The sequence below is a fragment of the Phodopus roborovskii genome, unplaced genomic scaffold (genome assembly GCF_943737965.1).
Source record: "Phodopus roborovskii unplaced genomic scaffold, PHOROB, whole genome shotgun sequence".
Lineage (NCBI taxonomy): Eukaryota > Metazoa > Chordata > Mammalia > Rodentia > Cricetidae > Phodopus > Phodopus roborovskii.
In genome coordinates, this window is record NW_026125675.1 from 1,802,778 (window position 1) to 1,825,652 (window position 22,875).

Here is a 22,875-nt window from a genome sequence, read left to right on the forward strand (position 1 = left end):
AAGATCCTCCTTCCGAGCACAGGGAGCCTCCAGGGTGGATCTGCATTCATGGCCCCGTGCCACCACTACCCCATCCACAACATAGTCAAGCCTCAGCCAGCACTACTTACAAGTGTGATACATTGCAGAACTTCTGTGTTATCTTTGACCTCTGCCCTATCCCAAGGTCTTACCTACAGGTACAGTTGGGATACGGAGAAAAGGACCTAGTCTCAGTTTGCATGGCCAGACCGCACCAGATAATCCACTTCTGACACTGGAACTAATACGTAAGGGAGAAGAAGGTAGAACACTGAGAAACAAAGAAATGAGCCATGCCAGAGCGCTGCCTCTTTAAGGCCACGGGGAGATAGAGAAGTCTGCAGGCTTGCCCACGAGACCAACAGAGTATAGGGACTGGAACATGAATAGCCAGCAGAGGAGACCTGAGTTGGACTGTGTCCACAGAGCTCCATTTGCCCAGAAACCTTGAATATCAACATTGGAACTCATCTTAGAAGCAGGGACATGGTGAGGTAGGGAGTCAGTAGTCTGAGCTCACTGGTGGTCCACTACCGTGGCGGAGAAAGGGGGAAACTGGAAGGCCCTCTGAGGTAGCCTTAGTCTGTATGGTTGGCTTCTCCCCCAGAATCACCTCACACAGCATCTCATCTTAACTCTGGCTCATGAGAGGAGTCCTTTCAATAGGTATAGGTGGTCTGCAGTGGTGCTAAATGTTGCTCTTTTAGGGGACTTTGCATTTTTCACTCCTGAGAAAAATTCTTTGCAGTACCCATTCTGTGTGAACCAGTTTTTTTTTTTTTTTTTTTTTTTTTTGGTCTGTGGTTACTTAAGCAGGAGCCCCAGAAGTAACTTATAAGTGTGGGTTTTTCTTGTCTGATTCTTTTGTGTTGTTTGGGGTTTTCATTGTTTTTGTTGTTTTGTTTTTGGAGAGGCACTTTGAGACAGGGTTTCTCTGTGTAGTCCTGGCTATCCTGGAACTAGCCCTGTAGACCAGGCTGGCCTCAGACTCATAGAGATCTAAGCATCTCTGTCCCCTGAGTGGTGGGATTAGAGGATTGGAGGTGTGCACCACCACCCCTGTCCAGCTTTATTGTCTGGTTCTTTTCCTGGTTTTTCCACGTAGGGTTTCTCTGTGTAACAATACTGGCCATCCTGGAACTCACTCTATAGACCAGGCTGACCTAGCAACTCTGGAGTGCTAGGATTAAAGTTGTGGTCTGCCCACCCTACTCCTGTCTGGTTGTTGTTGTATATTGTTATACTCATTTCCAAAAGGGTGCTACCAAAACAAAATCCCTCCAAGGATGAGAACAGCACACATGTTTCACAGCAACCTTGCTAACACTGGGTGTTTTCATTTTGAGAACGTTCTGCTAATGTAGTAACTGGGAAGCCTTTCTTTCTTTCTTTCTTTCTTTTTTTTTTTTTTTTTTTTTTTTTTTTTTGAATTGGCTTTCCTTCCATGCCTGAGCTTCAACCTTTCCCCAAATATTCTTACCCCATCACATTCCTTCCTTCAGGCAGAGTATGCAGTCCTTGAGTTCCTTACCCATTTATCTACGGGGTCTTAACCCTTTGATTATTTTGTGCGAGCTTTATCTTATCTGTTGTGTGTTTTCCTTTAACACTGTTATTTACTTTTCTTGGGCTTTTAGCAGAGAAAGAGCACATGGCCAGATGGGGCTTTTTTAGGAGCCTCCCCCTACCTCTCTTTTCATTGTCAGCACTTATCACCCTGATATCTCCTTCAGTATCTTTGCTTAGTGTGCCCTGCTGGACTGGAAGACCTGGGCAAGGAGAAGGCCCACGTGTGTCTTTCCTATTCATCACCTGGTTGAGGGCTGGGTTGGAGGCCTCCAGTTTTTGTGGACTGAATGGCGCTCTGGCTTGGGGCAGGGTGGAGAAGAAGCTGAAGTTTCAGAAACTGGGACAGTGACTTCTGTAGCCATGGCCAGAGGAAAAGACAGAGGGAGCATGAGGATGGTGACATATTGCAGTAAAAATGATGTCCCTCCATGTGGATCCATCCAGGGGTTTATGGGAAGAAGGCCACGAGGAAGAGCCAGGGATGACTTTTAGGATTCACCATGTGGTAAGAGCACAGTGTTTGAGTTTAGAGTTGGGGCTCAGAATTCCTGGGTACCTTTAGCCTGGCCTGCACAAACGAAGACCAGATGAGAATAGGAAATCCAGGAGCTGCCTTGTGTCTTCAATATTTCAGTGGCATTTCACAGTTGCCCAAATTGGATGGCTCTGGTTAGCCCATTATACAGATGGGGGCATTCTAGTTCCAGGCAAGGGCTGATAGTTAAGGGTTATTAAGCGAGTTGTTTGAGGCAGTTTCTGGTTCTGGGGCTCTGGGCTTTTGTCCCCACCCCTCTTCCTGACTCCAGGGACCAGACTGGCGCCGAGCAGGGGCAACTGCAACTGGTCCCCTGCTGGGCCCCCGACCTGCCCTTGGCCTCTGCCCCGACCCTGTCCCGCCTGGGTGGAAGCCCTAGCTCAGCTTGCTGCTCGCAACTCCCACCCGGCTGTTCGCTCTCACTGGTTGGCTGGCCTGGTCCCTATGCCCGCCCCACCGCCCCACCGCCCCGCCCCGCCCCTCTGAGCAGCTACTAAGTCGGTCCGAAGGCTGCGGCTTCCAAGGTGGAAGCTGGATCCGGCTGCCAGGAAGCGGCCAGCGCACGAGTGGCGCGAGGCTTGGCTTCCACGTGCGAGCCTGCTCCGCCACTCCGCCCTCTCCGATCGCCGAACCTGGGGACTCCCTCTCCAGGGACGATACCTGCGCCCTGCCCTGGCACTAGCTGTAGCCAGGACGTCCACGCGCGGCCGCCTGCCTCTGGATCTCGCTCCAGGTCTCTCCTTTTGTTCTCTCCTGGGGTGGGGAGGAGTGGGGCCGAGTCAGCTCTTACAGGACTCGCTTAGGCCCATCACCTCGGCGACCCTCTTGTTCTCGAGTTCTTCCTGGCCTTAGAGAAGATCCAGGTCTTGAACCCAGTTTCTCCACACATCCAAAGACTAACTTGGGGAGTGATGGAGATCGGGGCAAATGAGAAAGTCAGAAAAGGGGTGTGGAGGGGACTGGCTTTAGTTCTTCTAGAACCCCCCAAAATGCTTTCATTCAAGAGGCCGCTAGACTTTCTCCTTCTGGGGTATGTCTCACAAAACTCCATCTAAGTGGGGCAGGGAGCAGCACCCCAGTGGCGGTGGCCTCGGGTGTTTTTCCTGGGGCGCCTTCCTTGGTTTTCTCACTGTGGGTGGAGCGCAAGGAGAGAATCAGGCGGTGGAGGAATGTCCCTGCAGGGACACTGGGCGCCTGCCCTCAGGGCAGGGGCTGACTTCCCGTCTCAGTAACCTGGTCCACGCTGTGGGACTAGAGACAAACCTGCCCTCACTCTGCGCCTTACCTCTCTCCACAGCACACGCTGCCCGACGTGCAGCAGTGCAGAGCGCTGCGCACCCATGGAGAGTCTGGGCCGTTCGTGCCTATGGCTGCGGCAGGAGCTGTCGTCTCCGCGCCCACAGCTTCTACTGCTGGACTGCCGCAGCCGGGAGCTGTACGAGTCAGCGCGCATCTGCGGGGCGCTGAGCGTGGCCTTGCCTGCCCTGATGCTGCGCCGCCTGCGGAGAGGGAGTCTGTCGGTACGCTCGCTCTTGCCTGGGCCACCGCTGCAGCCTCCGCCACCCGCCCCTGTGCTCCTGTACGACCAGGATAGCGGCCGATCCCCGCGTGGAGAGGCAGAGGAAGAGGCAGAGGAAGAGGCAGAGGCCGAAGCCCCAGAGTGGGAAGCTGACTCGGTGATGGGCATTCTGCTCCAGAAGCTGCGGGAAGAAGGCTACCTGTCCTACTACCTACAGGGTAGGTGAGGGGCCCGTGGGCTGAGAGAGGGCACAGGCTGCCTCTGGTGGCCTCAGATCAGGAGAACGGCCTGCCTTCCAAGGGGATTTCATAATTGCTTTATCCTTGGGCAAACTCCATCTTATTTTGTCTAAAATGTAGGTTAAGACTCCCTCCCAGTAACCAACCAGACAGCTTTTGGGAAGGCAAACCTGAGTATGACCTTGGGCAAGTCCTTCATCCCTCCAAGCCCATTTGTAAGCCTAGAAAATAGGGGGAATTGACCGTAAACAACATAGTTCACAGGATGTCCCCTAGAGCAAGCAGCTGCAATGGCGCTTACCATCCAGAAAGACAGCCACAAGTGCCGAGTGAGGATCGATGGGTGTCCATAGCAAACACCACACGTGGCGCTCCAGTATAGATAAAACCGCTGGCTGTGTGTTCCCTCTGGCAATATTACAACCTACCTGGGCTGTTAGGGTCAGCTCCCTAGCCCCAGCAAGGAATTCCTGGCTGCCCAGGTGGCTATAATAGCAAGCCCTCCCCCCTCCTTTCTTTCCTAACAGGTGGTTTCAGCAAATTCCAGGCCGAGTGTCCTCACCTTTGTGAAACCAGCTTCAGTGGTTGTGCTGGATCAAGCCTGGCCTCAATGCCTAGCCCAGTGCCTGTGGTGGGGCTAGGTGGCCTGTGCTTGAGCTCTGATATCTCTGATGCGGAGTCTGAGGCTGACCGGGAGTCCATTAGCTGTGGCCTAGATTCGGAGAGTACCACGTCCCCTCCAGTTGGGCTGCTACCACCCTTCCCGGTCCAGATCCTGCCCAATCTCTACCTAGGCAGTGCCCGAGATTCAGCCAACTTGGAGAGCTTGGCCAAGCTTGGCATCCGCTATATTCTCAATGTCACCCCCAATCTACCTAACCTCTTTGAAAAGAATGGTGACTTCCACTACAAGCAGATCCCCATCTCTGACCACTGGAGCCAGAATCTGTCCCAGTTCTTTCCAGAGGCCATTGCATTCATTGGTGAGTTCTCCTATCCTCCCTGTCTTCTCCCTGCACCTGCCCCCACCCAGTAAACTGACTCCTGATCTCTCCTGCTCCTTACCCTCTCCTATAAGAAAATTCTTGTCCATCTTAGCACTTGGGGAGGTGGGGGTAGAGTTCAGGTCAGCTGACTGTGAAACCTCCCAGATATGAGACTGTGATGGCGCCCCCCCCCAAATTCACTGGGCTTTGGCCTCACTCATGCTGATCCTTGCCTTGGGGGGGGATGTTTCTGTCCTGCCCTAGATGAGGCCTTGTCCCAGAACTGCGGGGTGCTCGTTCACTGCCTGGCAGGGGTCAGCCGCTCTGTCACCGTCACTGTGGCCTACCTCATGCAGAAGCTCCACCTCTCACTCAATGATGCCTACGACTTGGTCAAGCGGAAGAAGTCTAACATCTCACCCAACTTCAACTTCATGGGGCAGCTGCTAGACTTTGAGCGAAGCCTGCGCCGGGAGGAGAGGCGCTCTGGGGGGCAGGGCAGTGGGGGACCAGAGTCCACTGTCTCAGACCCACCTTCTTTCTTTACTACCCCTACCAGCGATGGGGTCTTTGAGTTGGACCCCACATAAAGCCGTGTGGGGTTGCCGGGCTGGTCCCTACCTATGACCCATGTATTAGCAGGGATGGGATGCAGCCATAATCGGGGAGGGGGAAGGGGAGGGGGAGGGGGAGCTCAATACCTCAAGCGGGGGGTGGCGGAGCAAGGCAGGAACACAGCAGAGCCCTGCCCTACCCCGATTCTATTACATGTGCCTATGGGTGGGTCCGTGGATACGGGCCTGACCCACACTGCTTTAGGGCAGGACCATGCTCCAGAACCTGCCTCTTCTGCGACTGTTACTTTATTCTTTCGGAGTGGGAGTGGGGCTTCTTATCCAAGAGATCATTCCAGTCTGCTGCCTGGGCTCCGCCCCTTCTCAATGTTGCCTCTTCAGGAAGATTGTATCACACTTTGCCACAGGGACGTGCTCTTAGTTCTTTTCCAGCCCCCAAATGGCCGCCTGTGGGAAAAGGCCTCCCAGCAGTCACTGGTGTAGGCTCCTTCCTGCCTCTCTGGCTAGGGCTTAGACCTCTTGGGGCTCTGGGGTGTGGACCCAGAGACGCAATGGCTGCTCTCAGCATCCACAGGGGCAGTCTCTTTGGGTGGCTTTTTGCTGGGCAGTGTCACATGGGAGGGCATGGGCCTGGGAGCCAATCAGCGGGATCCCAGCCACACATCTGGTGCCCTGACTGTTTCTTTCCTCCTCCCCCAGATGTCTTGACAGGATCACTGAGACTCTTTGTGACTGAGGGTGGTCAGACTGCCACCGGAGGAGATGGGGGTCTCAGAGTGAGAGCTGAGGGGGGAGGGAGAGAAGGATGAAGGCCTCAATTTTGCTGCTGTGTGTCTCACACAGCCGGTTTTGGTTTGGGGGGCAGGGAAGGGGCCAAGCTGCAGACACACACATGGTCATTCATCGCAGTCCACGCCCCTTTGTAAACAGTGTGTATGTATGTGTGTGTGTCTGTTCACACATGCACACTAGCCTACTCACACATTCAGCCTGGGGCTAGCAGTACCTGTGGCAGCGGAACCATCTTGTCTTTGAATCTGGAGAGGCTTGTGCTTATTTGTTTTTGTAATCCACATCATCATCGCTTTCTTTAATTGTTCCTCCTCAATAAACAGTTTATTTAAGAAACTGAACAGAGAGTGCTTCTTCCTGGGCTCCTTGGGGATGGGAGGGAGAGGAGATGGGAACCTGCCCTTCACCCATTCATCCATTTCGCGTCTATGTACAGTGCCTTTTGGCTACCTGGCACACACTATAGGGACTGGGATATAACAATAAGCCAAAAATGATGAACCTGCACGTTTGGAACTGCATTTCCAGAAGGGAATGAGATACTGTGTGGGCCAGTGCCACAATCAGAGAAAAGAATCAAACACCCCAAATCAGGAAGTTGAAAGTGGCCCGGAAGCCCCGAGTCAAAGTAGGCTGTCTATTATGTTGAAGGTGACTAGGACTTCAACAGGGAAAGGACATAGGCTGGGTGTATCATGTAGTGTGGAATCAAGGCTGCAAGCCTAAGCAAGGTCGGGAAGAGTCGTGGGACGGGTGTTCATTGGGCCATCTGAACTGTAGAGCCTATGCCACTGGGTCATCTAAGTTTCAGGTAGGGTTCTTCTGCTCAACACTGCCAGTGCCTTCACTACACTACAGCTGTCAGAGCTGGGAAACTATGTTTCCAAATCTTACAGAGAGAGCAGGAGGGAAGGAAGAGCAACAGAGCGTGTATAGGGGAGAATGTAATGGAGGCTAAGTTGTTTTAGTCAGGTTTCCAGGCAGCACAGGAATACCTGAGGCAATATGCTTGCAGAGAGAGGAGATTGACTTTCGGTTCCAATTTCAGGCTGGTTGGCCCCTTCACTCTACGCAGCACTTAATGGTGGAACTATATAGTGAAGCATGATTAGACACTTCATGACAAAGAGGGGGAAAGGAAGGAAAAGGGAGGGACTAGGGTCCCCTAAGACCCTTCAAGAGCACATCTCAAACTAAAGATATATTCCCTCTCCCAGTAGCCCTGCCTGAGGGCCTACACCCTTAAATGGGGACTTTTGAGAAACATTCAACATCTCAACTGCAACAATGGACTTAGGAATAACGAGATGCTCAGGTAGCACTCCCAGTCCAAAAGCACTGACAGGTGGGTTAAATTTAAAACCCTGTGGCCAACTGGGTGGTTGCGGTGCATGCCTTTTATCTCAGTACTCAGGAGGCAGAGGCAGATGGATCTCTGTGAGTTCGAGACCAGTCTGGTCTACAAACCCTGTCTCAAAAAAAAAAAAAAATCAATCAAACAAACAAAAAAGCCAACAACAACCAAAAACAAACAAACAAACAAAAACCCCTATGACCAAATGGCTGAGCTGGTGAAAAAAATCAGAGAAAAGCTCAGGGAAAAAAAACAAAAAACAATGAGGACCTTCCAGTTTAAAACTGCCTGGGGCATAGCCTAGCACTAGGAGCCAGGAGCCTCCACAGGAATGCAGCCCTCCCATACCTGTTGCTGTTTAAAACTACAATCACCCCCCTTTCTTTCTGGTAGGATCACATGTAGCAGGCTGACTTCAAATCAACTGAATTCACTGCAATGCTGAAAATATCTTTGAATTCCTGATCCTCCTGCTTCCACCTCCCAAGTACCAGAATTGCAAGCAAGTACTACCACCACACCAGGAAAAATGTTGCTCTAAGTCATTAAATTCATGGTAGTTTGTAACAACAGCAAACAAATATAATAGATGACCTTGAAAAATACCCCTACAGAAACAAATTAGAATTTGGGTCAAAGTGAAATGAAAAAAAAGGAAAAGAAAAGAAAAAGAAAGGCACCCCTTGAGAATTTCTTGCCACAAGCTGAAAATGTCATTCTGAGTGGCCTAGGTGTGAAGTCATGTATGTCCCCCAGCATATCTCTGGGAAGAACACAAGTACTGATTGGGCTGCCGGAAAGCTCTGGACAGACATGTCTTGAAGGTATATCTGGTTCTCATAAACAGACTGGACATCAATTATGACAGCCCAGTAAAAGTAGCACAGTTGTACCTGGAGAGGTGCCTCAGTAGTTAAGAATACTTGTTTTTCCAGAAGGGGAAAGGGACAAGATATCCTGAGCATATTGGGAGGGGGAGGGGGAGTGGAGACAGTGAGTGGAGAGGGAACTAGAAGAAAGAGAAGGGGAGGAGACAGGAACCAGGAAGATTGAGCCAGGGAACGAATAGATGAGAACAAGAAAATAGATACCATAATAGAGGGAGCCATTACAGGTTTGAAGAGAAAACTGACTCTAAATAAATGTCCAGAGACCTACAAGACTGACCCCAACTAACAATCTGAGCAACAGTGGAGAGACAATCTTAAATGTCCTTCCCTGATACTGAGATCAATAACTAACTTATCCACCATCATGGAGCCCTCATCTAGTAGCTGATGGCAACAGAAGCAGACATCCACAGCTAAACACTGAGCTGATCTCCTGGAATCCTGTTGCAGAGAGGGAGGAGTGATCAACAAAGGGGTCAAGAACTACTGACCACTAAGGAATGCTGAGAGTAGGGAAGAGCACCCCAATTAGCTATCCAATACCAAACGCCCAGCCCTGCCAACATATATATATATATATATATATATATATATATATATATATAAGTAACATTATACAGACTGAACAGGAGATATATAAATATCAACAATACAAAAAGAAGCCATGAATTTGAAAGAGAGCAAGGAGTGGTTTGTGAGATTTGGAGGAAGAAAATGGAAGGGGAAATTATGCAATTATAATCTCAAAAATACATGAAATATTTTTAAAAGAAAATGGCTGAAATTTTTCACTGTGGAAAGACTCTGTGGGGAAGTTGGTAAGTATCCCCAGTCTCTGTCTTCCCCTTTACCGTTTTATAAATAAAATACCCAAAGGTCAATAGAGTATAAACATCCCAAGTAGAGATTTCATTTTCTGCCCCCCCCCCCTTGTGCCAGCTGTGGTCTTGTTCTTCTGTATCATCTACTTTTTCTGGTAGCACTTTAGAAGTGTGTGTGTGTGTGTGTGTGTGTATGTGTGTTCTTTTCTGTGAAGATGCACATAGAGGCTAGAGAACAACCTCAGATGTCAATAATTCCTGAGGTATGTCCACCATGCTTCTCTGCTTCCCCAGGTCTGGATTAACACCCGGTCTTTTAATGTGAATTCTGGAGTACTGAACTCAAGACTTTACTGACTGAGCTATCTTCCCAGTCTAGTGTTTTTAGCATTTTATTTATTCACTTGCCTATTTATTTATTTATTTGTTTTAGTTTTTTGAGGCAGGAGTTATCTGTATATCCCTGGCTGTCCTAGAACTCACTCTGCAGACCAGGCTGGCCTCAAACTCAAAGATCCACCTGCCTCTGCCTCTGCCTCTGCCTCAGGAGTGCTGGGATGAAAGGTGTGCAGCACCACTACCTGGCATATTTTAGAATTTTAATCAATTATTTAAAATTCCTAGTCTGATAAATCCAACCTTCCTGCCCTATCTGACTTTGCTTGTGGTACCCACATTGCCTCATATTTTAGTATGCCTTGAAAATGACTTGTTAAGAGTTGAACATGATGTACCAAGGGAAAGGAATCACTATAACAGTCACCTGTAATACAGTAAGGTAGTAAAGTGTCAGGGAGAGGCCATATTCTATAGTGCACTGTCTTGGGGAACCTGTGTCTCTAGCCTGTGTTTCTCAGATTCTGACTCCCCAAAGGTAAAACAGGATGGCCACAGGGGACTAAAGCTGGGCACTCCCTTTCCCTACCCACCCACCCCTGCCAGGAAGTCTCCAGTAAAGCCCAGCAGAGCAGACCCTGCCTCAGTAGCTTCTCTTGAGGATAGGACTTGTTAAGAATAAAATGGTATGAATACATTTTAAATGCCCAGGATCTCTTTCCCTGCCAGAAGCATGAACTTACTCTTTGTGTGAGCACTACTAGGTTTATGAAGAGAAAGTTCCTAAAAGCATGCAAATCTGCGAGTTTAGATAGTCTGGCCTTTCCACTCCAAGCATCTGCAATTGTGCAATTTTCATGAAGCAGGTCTTCAATGGCCCTGGGTGTCTCACAGGTTCGTTGGGTTCCTGTGTGTTCTTGTCCCATTCCAACCTGATGGATTTGGAGGAGTGCTTCATTTTCAGCTACTTTGTTTTTTGTTTAGCATGGCAATGATTTCTCAGCTCATGAAAGCTCCAACTCCAGAGCTCCCTGAACAACTTTCAAGCTGGTTAGCCTACCAAGGAGTGTCTCTTTCAATACTGTTTGCTGCTGAGACTAGAAAGATGTCAGTGTGTAACTCTATAGAGAAACTGGGTTAAGTTCCCAGCACCCACATCAGGAAGCTCACAACCACCTGTAACTTCAGTACCAGGGGACTCAATGCACACTTCGGATCCTCAATGGCACCTTCATGCACATGGTACCCATACATACACTCAAGATACACACATACACATAAAATAAAAGTAACAAAATAAATCTTTCAGAGGGGAAATAAGTTGCTTACTGCTTGTATAATCTTGGGAAGGGGCCTTGTAAATCTCATTTTAAGAGCTTCCTGAGCTTTCTAAATTTTGTGAACTTCCTGTGCCTTGTAAGCTATCTTAGTCCTCTAGAAGGGAGTGTTTCTATTGGGATGAAATAGCTACATTACATGGGCAGAATAAGTATTTGGAAAAAAAAACAAGATTGAATACTTTTGCCTGGTGGCGGCAGGGGTGGTGCTCACCTTTAATCCCAGCACTCGGGAGGCAGAGGCAAACATATCTCTGTGAGTTTGAGGCCAGCCTGGTCTACAGAGTGAGTTCCAGGACAGCCAGAAATACACAGAGAGACCCTGTCTCTAAAACATACTTTCAAAGTTTTATGAAAAAATTAATTAGATGCAAGAAATTCAATGAACCTTACTAAGAAAACCTAAGTATTAGTCATTGTTTTGATACAAAGGCATACCTCACATAGGCTACTAATGAGGAAAACAGGTGAATTTAGATTCTGAGGAAAGAACCACCACTTAACTGCATCATCTTAGAGTATAGATAGCAATTGCACAAGTCCCATGAACAAGTAACTATCATATCCCAAGACAGGTACAGAGAGGCTGTGGGGAACTCCAGGGGTCACACAGAACCACTTCCCAAGAGTATACATCAAATGACCTAACGCTCCACACCTTTAAAGGGTTCCATCAACTTCCAGTACTGCAACTATGGAATCCAAGTCTTTCATAACATAAACCTTTGATGGAGACACAATAAAACTCTATCCCAATCATATCAAATACAAAGAAAGCCACTCATAGCTACTTCACAGTCACTGTTTAAAGACAAAGATACACTGGGCGGTGGTGGTGCACACCTTTAATTCCAGCAGGGGCAGGCAGATCTCTTGGAGTTTGAGGCCATCCCAGTCTTCAAAGAGAGTCCCAGGAAGTCTCCAAACCTACAAAGAAACCCTGTCTCAAAAAACAAAACAAAACAAACAAACAAAAGTCAAAGATACACAAATTGAAAAAGTAGCAAGAGAAAAATGACCCACAAAGACAATTTAACATCTGACTTCTGATCAAAAATAATATAGGTCAGAAGACATTGGAGTGCAGAAAAGCAACCAACATTACCAACCAAGAAGCCCAAACCCATCTTTAGAGGGTAAAGGTTTGAGGTGAAGATGTAGCTCAGTTGGTAGGATGTATGTCTTTCCAGCAAGCACAGAGCTCTGAGATTCATTCTCAACACTGTATAAAACCATTCTCTAAAATTTCCAATTTTCCCAAAGATTTTATTTTGTTCTTATTTATGTATATGTGTGGAAACATATATGTAAGGCCCCTGTGACCAGAAGAGGATTTAAGGTTGCCTGGAGTCACCTGTGATTTCAACTCTTCAAGGTATTTTACTATAACAGGTCTTCCTAACTTCTCAGGCTCAAGTCAATATTCCAGCTAGTTCAGGGGTTAGCAAGGACATTATTCATGACTTGTTGCCAGTCAGTTTCTCATTATGTCCTCACCTGGAGAAAGACAGAAAGTGAGGTCTCTTGGTGTCTCTTATAAGGACCCTAATTTTATCAGATGGGGTCCTATCCTGATGATTTTATTAATTAATTCCTTAGACGCCCAGCTTCCAAGTATAGTCCCATGTGAATTTGAGTTTCAACACATGAACTAGGAATGAACCCTTTCAGTCCATCACAATCTACAATCACCTGAAGATTTAATGATATCTCTGCCAAAACCTCAGTTTCTTTTTGTTGTTATTTTTTCAGAAATTGACAAACTGATATATGTAACACCTCACACATGTTCCTGTAAGTAACAGCAATGAACCTTACTGGTCCCATTTGTAGAATAATTTCCTTGGCCTGTTGATGCCTTATTTGGAGTGAATATATGTTTATCCATATCTTCTAAAAAAATCAATACAACAACCACCTGAAAGAAAATATGATCATCAATTTTGTGATCAGGATTAAACAATAGTTATTTACACATAACACTATTATATAGTTATGTCCTCTAAATTAAAATATCCCCTCCTGGAGAGAAGAGGGAAGCTCGTGTAGTTTACTAGACTCAGGAAAATAAGGAAATTTCTAAGGCTCTGAAAACTCAAAAATGTACAAGATTCTTTCCCAAGGTTAAGAAAGCAGTAAACAAGTGTAGGCTGAGCTGCCAGCAAACTGTGCAGGAAGCTCCAGAAATGTAGCTTTCATGAGTCATCATCCATGCTGGGCTGGGCTTTGCAGAGATACAGCTGTCTTTGAGTCACCCATGCTCCTGTAAGTAACCCTTCACCTGTGCTTCTGTAACACCGGTAAACTCTGCAGCTCATTGAGCTACAGTTGGGTGGAATCATTTCTTTGGTCTGTCATCAGTGCCTCATCTGAGATGAACAGACATTTCTTCATATCTCCCCAGGAAAAGTCACAGAACATATACACAGGAAGCCAAAGAAAACTGGAGTATATCACAAGTTTAAAGCATTTGTGAACCAACAACTAAAAAGACAGCCCACAAAGTGGTAGAAAACACTTACAAATTGCATATCTGATAAGGACCTACTAACTAGAAAATATAACAAAACTAAAAAAAAAAAAATGAACAAGTAGAGGATCAAAAGTCCAAGACTAGGTAGGTTCAGTTTGTTTGACATAAATCCCTGTCTATACACACACACACACACACACACACACACACACACACACACGTATGTGAAAAGATGTGTAACATCATTGATCACCAGAAAAATGCAAAGAAAAGCTATGAAATACCCTCGAGTGACTGTAAAAGAAAATCACAGGCAGTAGCAAGTGGTATGGAAAATGGTATGTCTACTTTGGAAAACAGCCTGCCATTTCCTTCAAACATAAAACACAGAGTTTCCATATGTCTCAGTATTTCCTTTTCTAAGTCTATATTCAAGACAGTTGAATCCATGAGGGTAGTGCATACCTATAATCCCAGTACTGGGGAGGCTGAGGCACCAGGAAGTAGTGACTTCCAGGTCAGCCTGGAGACCTTATTGTAAAAAAAAAAAATGGATAATGGTAAATATGTTTACCCAAAATTTTCTACACAAATGTTTATAGCAGCATCATTCACATTATGCGAAATGCAGAAATAACCCAAACATCTATTAGTGGATAAACAGAATGTGACTGAATCATAAATGGAATATTATTCAACTGTTTAAAAGAATTAATGAAGTATACTACAATGAAACAGTATGCTAAGGCTAAGCAACCAAACACTGAAGCCCATAAGTAGCATGACTATATTTATTTAAAATTCTGGAGTAAAGCAAATCCACAGAAATAGAAAGTAATTTAGTGGTGGGCAGGGGCTAGCATGGGTATGGGGTTTACTTTTGTAGTAATGAAAATATTTTGGGGTTAGACAGTGGTGATGGTTATGAAACTCATTGAACTGTACATGATATTGAGACTGAGAATAAGCAATATTTCATGAATCCCAGGCTGTTCTTGAAAACTTTGAACCCCTGCACTTCTGCCTCCACCTACTGAGTGCTGGGATTACAGGCCTATGCCACATTTTACACTTTAAAGAGTGAATTTTGTGCTGTGTGATTTCTATCCCAAAAAAATATTTTTTTAATTTTCAAACAGGGTCTCCATGTACAGACAAGGCTAGTTGGAACTCACACTGTAGACCATGCTAGCCTCAAACTCATGGAAATCTGCCTGCCTCCCAGTACTGGGAATTAAAATCCTGCATCACCACACTCAGGGTTTTAAAGATTTGTTTTACTATTTGTATATGAGTATGTTGTCCTCATATATGTTTGTGTACTATATACATGCCTCATGCCCTTGGAGGCCAGAAGAGGGTGTTGGAGTTATTGATGGTTGTGAATCAGTTGCAGGTGCTGGGAATTGAGCCTGTACCCTCTGCAAGGGCAGCAAGTTCTCTTAACTACTAAGCAATCTCTCCAGCCCAATAAAAAATTTTAATCTTGGAAGGAAAAGGATTTTTTAAGTAAGAAAATATTAATAGTAAGTAGTAGTTGCTATATTAATATTGACAAAGTTGATTTTACGGCAAAGGAAATCTTAGTACTGCATTTTTAATAAAGTATAAAACCAACCTGAAACATGGAACTGAAAAGTGCATAAAGTAGAAAATCAAAGAACTGCAAGGACAGTTGGGAGACCTGGCTCAGTGGTTAAGAGCACTGGCTGCTGCTGGTCTTCTAGAGGACCCAGGTTCTATTCATATGGTGGCTGACAACTGTCTGTATCTCTAGCTCCATTGGATCTTTTCCCTGTGTTTCTGTCCTCTGAGAGCACCAGACATACATATGGTGTACAAATATTCATTCTGGCAAACACTCATACACATAAAATAAAGTGCTCTCCTGGGGTTAGGGATGGAGAACCTAAATCTAAGCTTGGGTAGAGAATGTGGTTGCAACATGTCCTTTGGATATATGCCTGGCAGGAAGGAACTTGTGGCTATGTTGCCAACTCAGTCACTCTCTGTCCAAGGAACCTTCATCCCTAGCTCTTTTTGATTCTTGGCCACATCCTTGACTTAGCCATGACCCACTCCTGCCCTTCCCCTAACAGCTAACCTCCCCTGAGTCCCACCTCAGCTAAAGGTTCTCTGTGTCATGTGAACCCAGAAATGTTTGTCTCCCAGTCACCATTTCTGCTCCACTTCTGGGCCATTCTTCACTCTGAACTCTAGAGGGATCTTTGTAGGGCCCAGATCTTTTTTCCTACCCCTACCACCATAGGAAGATTTCCCTGATCTCTATTTAACACAACGCTAAATGAAGTCACAGAGAATGGTAACAATTACACAAAATCCTTTAAAAACAAAACTGAAATCTAGCCTGGTATTCTCTCTCCTTGGGAACACTGATAAGAAGATGCAAGAGAGAACTCTCCCTTTCTTCAGTCCTTATGTCCCATCCTTCACAAAGAAACAGGGTGAGAGAACAGTTTTCAGATTCTCACTCTGCCACAAACTGTGTGGCCTTGGCTTAGTTACTTAGTGTCTCTATGCCTCAGTTTCCCCCACAGTAACGGTGAGGGTGATGATAATGACAATAGCCAGCTCATTCACAAGTGAGCTTTACGTGACTATACATTAAGCTTTCCAAAGCGTGATATAATGTAAGTGCCCAATAAAGAGTCATTGTCAGATTTCTTTTTATTATGAGAAAGAAGCTTTACATAAATATTATCTATATAGCTAGATATATATTTGTTAAGAGAAGGGTGAAGAGCAAGTTGCTTTTTCTCTATTTTTGGATCCCTTGGGCATCTTGAACTTACCATGTCCAAACGTGATCTCATTACCTCTCCCACAAAGCCATCCCCATTGAATCTTTCTCCAGATCTGTTGCCAGGGCCATCTAATCAACTCCTAAAATTCTCCTATCTCAGGCTGGGGTTGAGGTTCAGGAAGTACAAGACTGAAAATCAGAAGTTGAAGTCCATCCATGGCCACATAGCAAGTTTGAGGGCAGTCAAGTCTACTACATGAGACTTAGTCTCAAAATAACAACAAAACCAGTTCCTATCTGTCATCCATATAGCCCTACAAGTTAAGCTCCTCTAAAACCTCTGCTATTCACATGTTCTCCAGGAGAGAGTATGAGTCCTATTTGGCCAAGATCTGGGGAGACGATGTTCTCTTGTGACACCTACAAGAGGTATCACTGAATTCCTGTCTGTCCCTGAAAAACTAAACCCTGCTCCTTGTTCACAGCACCTGACTGTTACAGGCATTTCAAGCCCAGCTCTCCCTGCGATCTACACATCACTAGCACCATAGCTCACAGGCTTTCCTCTCCCACATTTTGGTGTGGCTCCTTCCTGTGTTGACCAGCCTCAGTGCCTGAGCCTGCAATGATATCTTAGTACCCCTACCTTCCTGTTCCGGCCAACAAAGCAGGCAGTTCCTCTGCCAGGTGATCCAAAGCTTTGCTCTCACAAACTCTTCCTCCAATGAGATGATTTGAGGATGAAGAACATGCCTCTGAGTGTCCCTGGCACGCTTCTCCAACATGATCAGGATGAACCTCTCTCCCCAATTCAGATTTATCTAGGGCAGGGTTTAGGGGGCTGGCAGGCAATGAATGAAGTTGAGACAATGCCACGGGTACTAAGGAATAAGAAGTGGCTTACAAATGTCTAAACATGTGTCTGTGGCATCCCCTGCTGGTAGTAAGGTCAAATTGCATCCTGTGTCAAGGCCATTGCAGCAGGGGGGCAGAAGAGAAGTGACCCAGCCCTATGGAAGAGCACCAGCTGATTTTTTCTGGAAGGGTAGCTCTGATGCTTGTGTGCAGGGCTCCCAGAGTAGCCAGGTGAATATTTTTTCTATACAGTCGTCCTCATAAAACCACACTCTTCACCCACTAAGATCCTCCCCTTGGAGTGTAGAAGTCCAAGCAGTATGGCATCAACAGAATAAGAATGGGTAGGTGTCATGGTCAACTGAGGGAAAAGATGAGATGCAGGGGCAGTCAAAAAGAGACTGGCAAAGGTGACCAAAAGACAATGAAGTCCCAGGACAGGTCATTGGAAGTGAGTGAACCAAGCTGCTGAGACTCATTTATGGTACTGGACATCCAAGGTTTTCCTCCACTGACCCTATTGAGGGAACATCAGAACACTGGGCAAACATGCCAGAGATACATGTCCCAAAGTATGAAGCACAGAATAGCCTGGAGTGAAGACAGTGGAGGAAACTGCTCACTTGCTTCCAGGCCCCCTCTTTCCAATCCTGAAACCCAGAGTAACCTCTGCCCCCAGAAACCCAGGCCAGAATTTTCTTGGGCCTCACTACCTCCCTTTGGATCCCAAAATTTAACAAGTTGGGACTTCTCACATTCATCCCAGTCAGGTTCTGTCATCCAGCTCATATACTGGAAACTAGAGCAAAGGGAGAAAGAGGAAGCAGAGCCTTCTCCAAACTCTGGGTGGCTGAGGCCTACCCCTGACTGGGCCCAGGAAGGCAGGCTTCTGGAACCCTGGCCCACTGATAAATGGGGCTAGGGCCAGTAGAACCAGAGGACAGCCCACAGTTTGTCACACCAGAAGCAGTAGTAAAGGAAAGTATCCTGAATTCTAGTCACCTTCCCTACAGGCTTGAGCCCTTTCCAGCCCCGGCATATCTATACAGCCCGAGTGATCTTGAGTAGACGCTGCTGCTGGTGAATTATGTGTTCTGCCATCGCCCCCTGCTGGTAGCCCAGTAGACCTTGCTGGCATCTACTTTTCTGTCAGACCCAAAGCAATCAGGCAGCCAGGCAACCTCTTGCTGGCAACACTCTGGGGGACAGAATCTGGAAGTCCTTGAATAACCCAGCATGCCTATGCCACGATCACAGCAAGGAGAGGTACAGGAGGCGGAGCACAAGACCCAGTGCAGAACCACTGGCAGTGGACTTGCTTTCTTCATGTCCTTCCTTGAGGTGACCCACAATCTCACACTCATCCCAGACTCAGTTTAGCACCAAGGCATTTCTCTGTTTGTCTTTATTGGTTGGGAAGAGAAGGAACTGAAGGGCGATGACACAAGCAGGACCACCCACAGTCAGCAAAGCACAGAACAGCCAAGTGATGCATGTGTGCGTGCAAGATACAGAAGGATGGCTCCCCAATCCAGTTGCAAATACCTCAGTTCCCATAGCAACATGGGGAGGGGAGAGGCTAGGGGACATACTGAGGAAGCCCCCTATCCCAGTGCCATGCACCACACCCACACTCTCAAACTTTCCAGCAGAGGCCAGCCTAGGGGACAAGGGGCAGGGAAGGAGACCAAAAGGGCAGAGGAAAGAAAAGCTGGAAGTCAGTCCACTTGGCCTTCTTTGGCATCCTCCTTGGGTGGAGGGGAGAAAAAGGAAGCAGAGGAAAACAGGTTCAAGAGGTGCCCAGCCTTCCTGGATCCTTCCTAGCATCTTACTCAAACCTTGGCTTTCCTTTCATAGAGGTCATACCCCTACCCCACTAGCACAGATGTCTGCTGTAACTCTCTGCCCAGTTTCTCCTTCTCTGACACTCTCTGATCTTGACCCTCCAGACCCCACTTAGTTCATTGCCATCCCCTAGGCTCCCTAAAAGTCAGCTCCCAGAGGATGCAGGGCCTACACACCTGGTTTTCACCACTGATGGGACTGGCTACTCCCAAGGCCTGGGTGACTGTGACGGGTCATACACTGCCGGGAGGCCACCTCACCCTCTGGGCTCTGCCCCAGCTTACGGATGTGACGAAGGAATGATGTGGCATTGAATGCTCGCTGTGGGAAGAGAATGGGGTCAGGTCAAGCTGGACACAGCAACAAGAACAATTCTAAGAGCACCATCAAGATATCAGTAGTCACACCCTAAAACAGGAACATAGTAGTCTCTCTATGCTCACCTTCCAGTGAGTCCGGGCAAAATTCTTCTGGATCTGCTCACTGACAGAACCCAGGATGTCCTTGTCCAAAGCTGCATCCCCAGATATCCTAGAGAAAGGTTGAGAGTTGGCACAGGTATCACTCCTGCTCCCGTACCACCTGCCAGGCATCCCACTCACCAAAGATGCTGTAAGGCCTGTTGGCAGGTGAACCTCTTCTGGGGATCACGCTCCAGCAGGTGCCTGATGAAGTCTTTGGCTGGAACAGGGGCCAAGGTCAGTCTGCCCTGTCCCTGATGCCCTTTGTCACTCCTCAGCACAGGGCCAGCCTTGTACTCACCTGATTCTGAGATGTCATCCCAAAAGGGAGAATCGAACTCGTAGCTAGCCCTCAGAATCTGGCTGAAGAGTTCAGGGTCGCTCTCGTCGTAGAAGGGGGGGTACCCACACAGCCTGGCACCCACAGATGAATCACCCAGGTGTCCACCCCTCCCCAACCCAGCAGGGGCAGGCAGGTAGGAGTTGAGCCGTCCCAGCGGTCACTCACAGGATGTAGGAGATGACACCCAGGGCCCACACATCTACAGCCTTCCCGTAGGGTTTCTGCTCCAGGAGCTCTGGGGCTGGCGGCCAGAGGCAGACAGACAGACAGACATGTCTGCACAGGCATGCACACATGTCATGCCCTTGAGGGCCACACTTGGTGTATCTATTCGGCCCCAAGAGTAGATTGCCCCAGGTCCTGGAGCTTTGGCAACCCCAGGGTCACCAACTCCCCACCACTGTGAGCCTTAGAGCACTTCCCTCTTACCCACATATCCTGGGGTCCCACAGGCTGTGCCTAGCATGTTGCCAGCTTGTATTTTGGACAGGCCAAAGTCAGAGACCATGATCTTGGAGTCCTCAAAGGGTGTGGCATAGAGGAGGTTTTCAGGCTGTTGACACATTGGGGCCAGAGGAAGGGCCCATGAGTCCAGAATGGTTAGGGCATTGGGACAGGGTGGGCCTCAGCACTCTTAATTTCCCCAGACCCCGATTGAAGTGGACACTGAGAAAGAAGACACTCAGGGCCAGAGGTAGGTGAGATGATGGGGAGCACAACCAGGCACCTTGAGGTCCCGGTGCACAATGCCCAGGCTATGAAGATAGGAGACAGCACCAAGGACCTGCCCTACAAGGTGGCTGGCATCCTTCTCTGTGTAGGAGCCCCTCTCCATGATACGATCAAACAGTTCACCACCTGTCACCCTAGGGACAGAAGGAATGAGGCAAGAGGTCAACTAACCCAGGCATGAATCTGGGCATTGTACACTTTCTGCCCACCACCCACCCCCCCCAGCAATCCCCCTCACAGCTCCATGGCCAAGTAGAGGTGAGAAGGACTCTCATGAACATCTTCCAGAGCCACAATGTTGGGGTGGCTGATCCTGCAATAGAGAGAAAAGGCTCCTTGTGGACCACTGAAGCCTCTTCATCTGTAAGAGCTCTGTCCTGAGCCCTCTCCTCTTCTCTTCCTTCACCTGGGCTCCCATTCCCTACCAATCCCTGCCCCCACTAGTCCAGGCCTTCCTAGAACACACACTTCTGTAGGCCATTTATAAAACACAGATGGATAGGGTGACTCTAATGTTGCCATGGAGACAATGCAGACTCAAATGAGAAGAGACACCTAAGGGCCCCCTGCAGATTGCCAACCAGGTCCAGAGGTCTCAGCCCGTGACCACAAGTCTTCCCAACCAAAGGGACAGGCAGGAGCACCTGCGGAGTACTGCGATCTCATTCTCCACCAGAGCCTCCTTGCCACGAAGTGCTTTCTTGGGGATGCACTTGAGGGCCACAAGATGAGCAGAGCCCCTTTCCTGGGCCAGCATCACCTCAGAAAAGGCACCCCTGCAAGATTGTGGGAGGCAGTAAGGAAATGGGAAGGTGCCAGTGAGAGGAAGAATGGAAATGGAGGAGGCACTCAGGTCATACCACCCACCCTGACACACCCATGCGCACACACATCCCCACACCACCTCACACACATTCACCAACATTCACATACCACCTCCCACACAGGCAACAACATACCTCAAAATTCACCACCATGTTCACACTCATACCACACTCACCACTCAAATGTTCCCTCACACATTTGCTCACATGTGCACATGCCTCACATATGGAAGTGGTCACTCCCACAGCCCAGCATGCACACTCACGAGCCCAGCTTCTCCCGGATCTCATAGACACTGCTGATGTCCTCCGTCTGTTTCTTGAGCAGCAGCATGTCTGGGGGTGGGGGTGAGAGGTGGAGCGAGGGCCCTTGGCAATGAGCAGCTCCTTTCCACCAAGCCAGATCGTCTCCCAATTCAGGATGGGGTCACCCCACTCCCCAGCCCAAGAACACCTTTCCCCTCCCCCACAACCAGAATCACACTCCCACTGAGGCAGGCCACTGCATGCAGGCTTCCCACCCAGGTATACTGCTGCCAGCCTGTGCTCCCCGACTCCAGCATCCAGAGCACAGTAGTGTTAGCCACCAACACTACAACATCCCCTTGTTGAGTCAGCACTGCAGGCTATTTTCCAGAAGGCTCCATACACACCCATCTGGCTCATCTAGGCCCACTTCCACCCCAAAGGCCCCTGCCCCTCCCCCATCAGACCTGCCTCCGTGGCACAGCTCTAGCATACACCACCTAGGCCAACCCTCTAGAATGCACCTGAGACCCTGCTTGCAGCCACCTGTCACGACCGACCGCAGCCACCCAACCACTGCCTGGCCCCTGGCGACTCGGAGTCGAGGGACTCAGCAACCTCGGCCGCCTGCGTCCAGAGCTGCGTGGGCCGCGCGCGTGCGGGCAGGGGGCGCGCCGGGCGTGACAGGTGTGCGTGAGGGTGGGGGAGGCTGCAGAGCTAAGACGGCCGGCCATTGGCCTGGACCCTGTATGCCCTGGCCCTGCTACTCTGCTTGCCCCCAACCCAGAGAGAGCTTCAGGCAGGTGGTGCAGACCTGCAGCTGCCGCTGCCGCAATGTCGCCTAGCGCAGTAGCTGCTGCGCGGAGCCCCCCGCCCGCGCCCCGCCGGCCCCGCCCCCTTAGCGCGCGTCCCCGCGAACCCTGGGCAGCGGAGCACTCGGTTGGTGCCTGTGGCTGCAGCACTGCAGAGCTCCTTGTAAGGCAATTCCTGGGTTCTGGCCACCCACCACTGTCTGGCTCCTTAGTTATGCTTGATGACTACTGGATGCTCCAGTGCCCTGGTAGTCCACTGGGTGGCCCCAGGGCCTTTGCACCAACGGTGACTTCGTCCAGAAGTGTTGCAATATAGAGGCCTGGCTGGGGTTTTTTTTGTTTGTTTGTTTGTTTGTTTGTTTTGTTTTGTTTTTTCCCTGAACTGTTTTAATGTGCTGTCCACAAACAGATTGTCTGGGCCATTTGCTATACAGCAGCTTATTTCCTAGTGTCTGCTGGTCCTTGAAACCTTGATATCAACACAATGGTGACGTGGCATAAGTGTCCACCAGTGGCCTAAGCTTCCACCCTTAGCTCCTGCTCCTC

At 48.5% G+C, this 22,875-nt stretch overlaps 2 protein-coding genes across 3 annotated transcripts; one reads left to right on the top strand and one right to left on the bottom strand.

The window, feature by feature from the left end:
- Nucleotides 1-2,626: 2,626 nt before the first annotated feature.
- Dusp9 (dual specificity phosphatase 9) lies at nt 2,627-6,577 on the top strand. Its single transcript, XM_051178289.1, has 4 exons — nt 2,627-2,858; nt 3,423-3,862; nt 4,411-4,866; nt 5,134-6,577. Exons 2-4 carry the CDS (start codon nt 3,466-3,468, stop codon nt 5,457-5,459), a joined length of 1,179 nt encoding a protein of 392 aa, XP_051034246.1. The 5' UTR covers nt 2,627-2,858; nt 3,423-3,465; the 3' UTR covers nt 5,460-6,577.
- A 12,502-nt stretch (nt 6,578-19,079) lies between these two features.
- On the bottom strand, nt 19,080-22,398 carry Pnck (pregnancy up-regulated nonubiquitous CaM kinase). Of its 2 annotated transcripts, none has more exons than XM_051178291.1 (11): nt 22,332-22,398; nt 21,538-21,607; nt 21,092-21,223; nt 20,686-20,760; nt 20,443-20,581; nt 20,145-20,268; nt 19,881-19,956; nt 19,674-19,786; nt 19,514-19,592; nt 19,355-19,442; nt 19,080-19,232 (listed from the first exon to the last, which is right to left on the bottom strand). In XM_051178291.1, exons 2-11 carry the CDS (start codon nt 21,603-21,605, stop codon nt 19,095-19,097), a joined length of 1,032 nt encoding a protein of 343 aa, XP_051034248.1. In that variant the 5' UTR covers nt 21,606-21,607; nt 22,332-22,398; the 3' UTR covers nt 19,080-19,094. The 2 variants fall into 2 exon arrangements, with proteins under 2 accessions (XP_051034248.1, XP_051034247.1); XM_051178290.1 differs by lacking the exon at nt 22,332-22,398 and adding an exon at nt 22,042-22,298.
- Nucleotides 22,399-22,875: the final 477 nt, after the last annotated feature.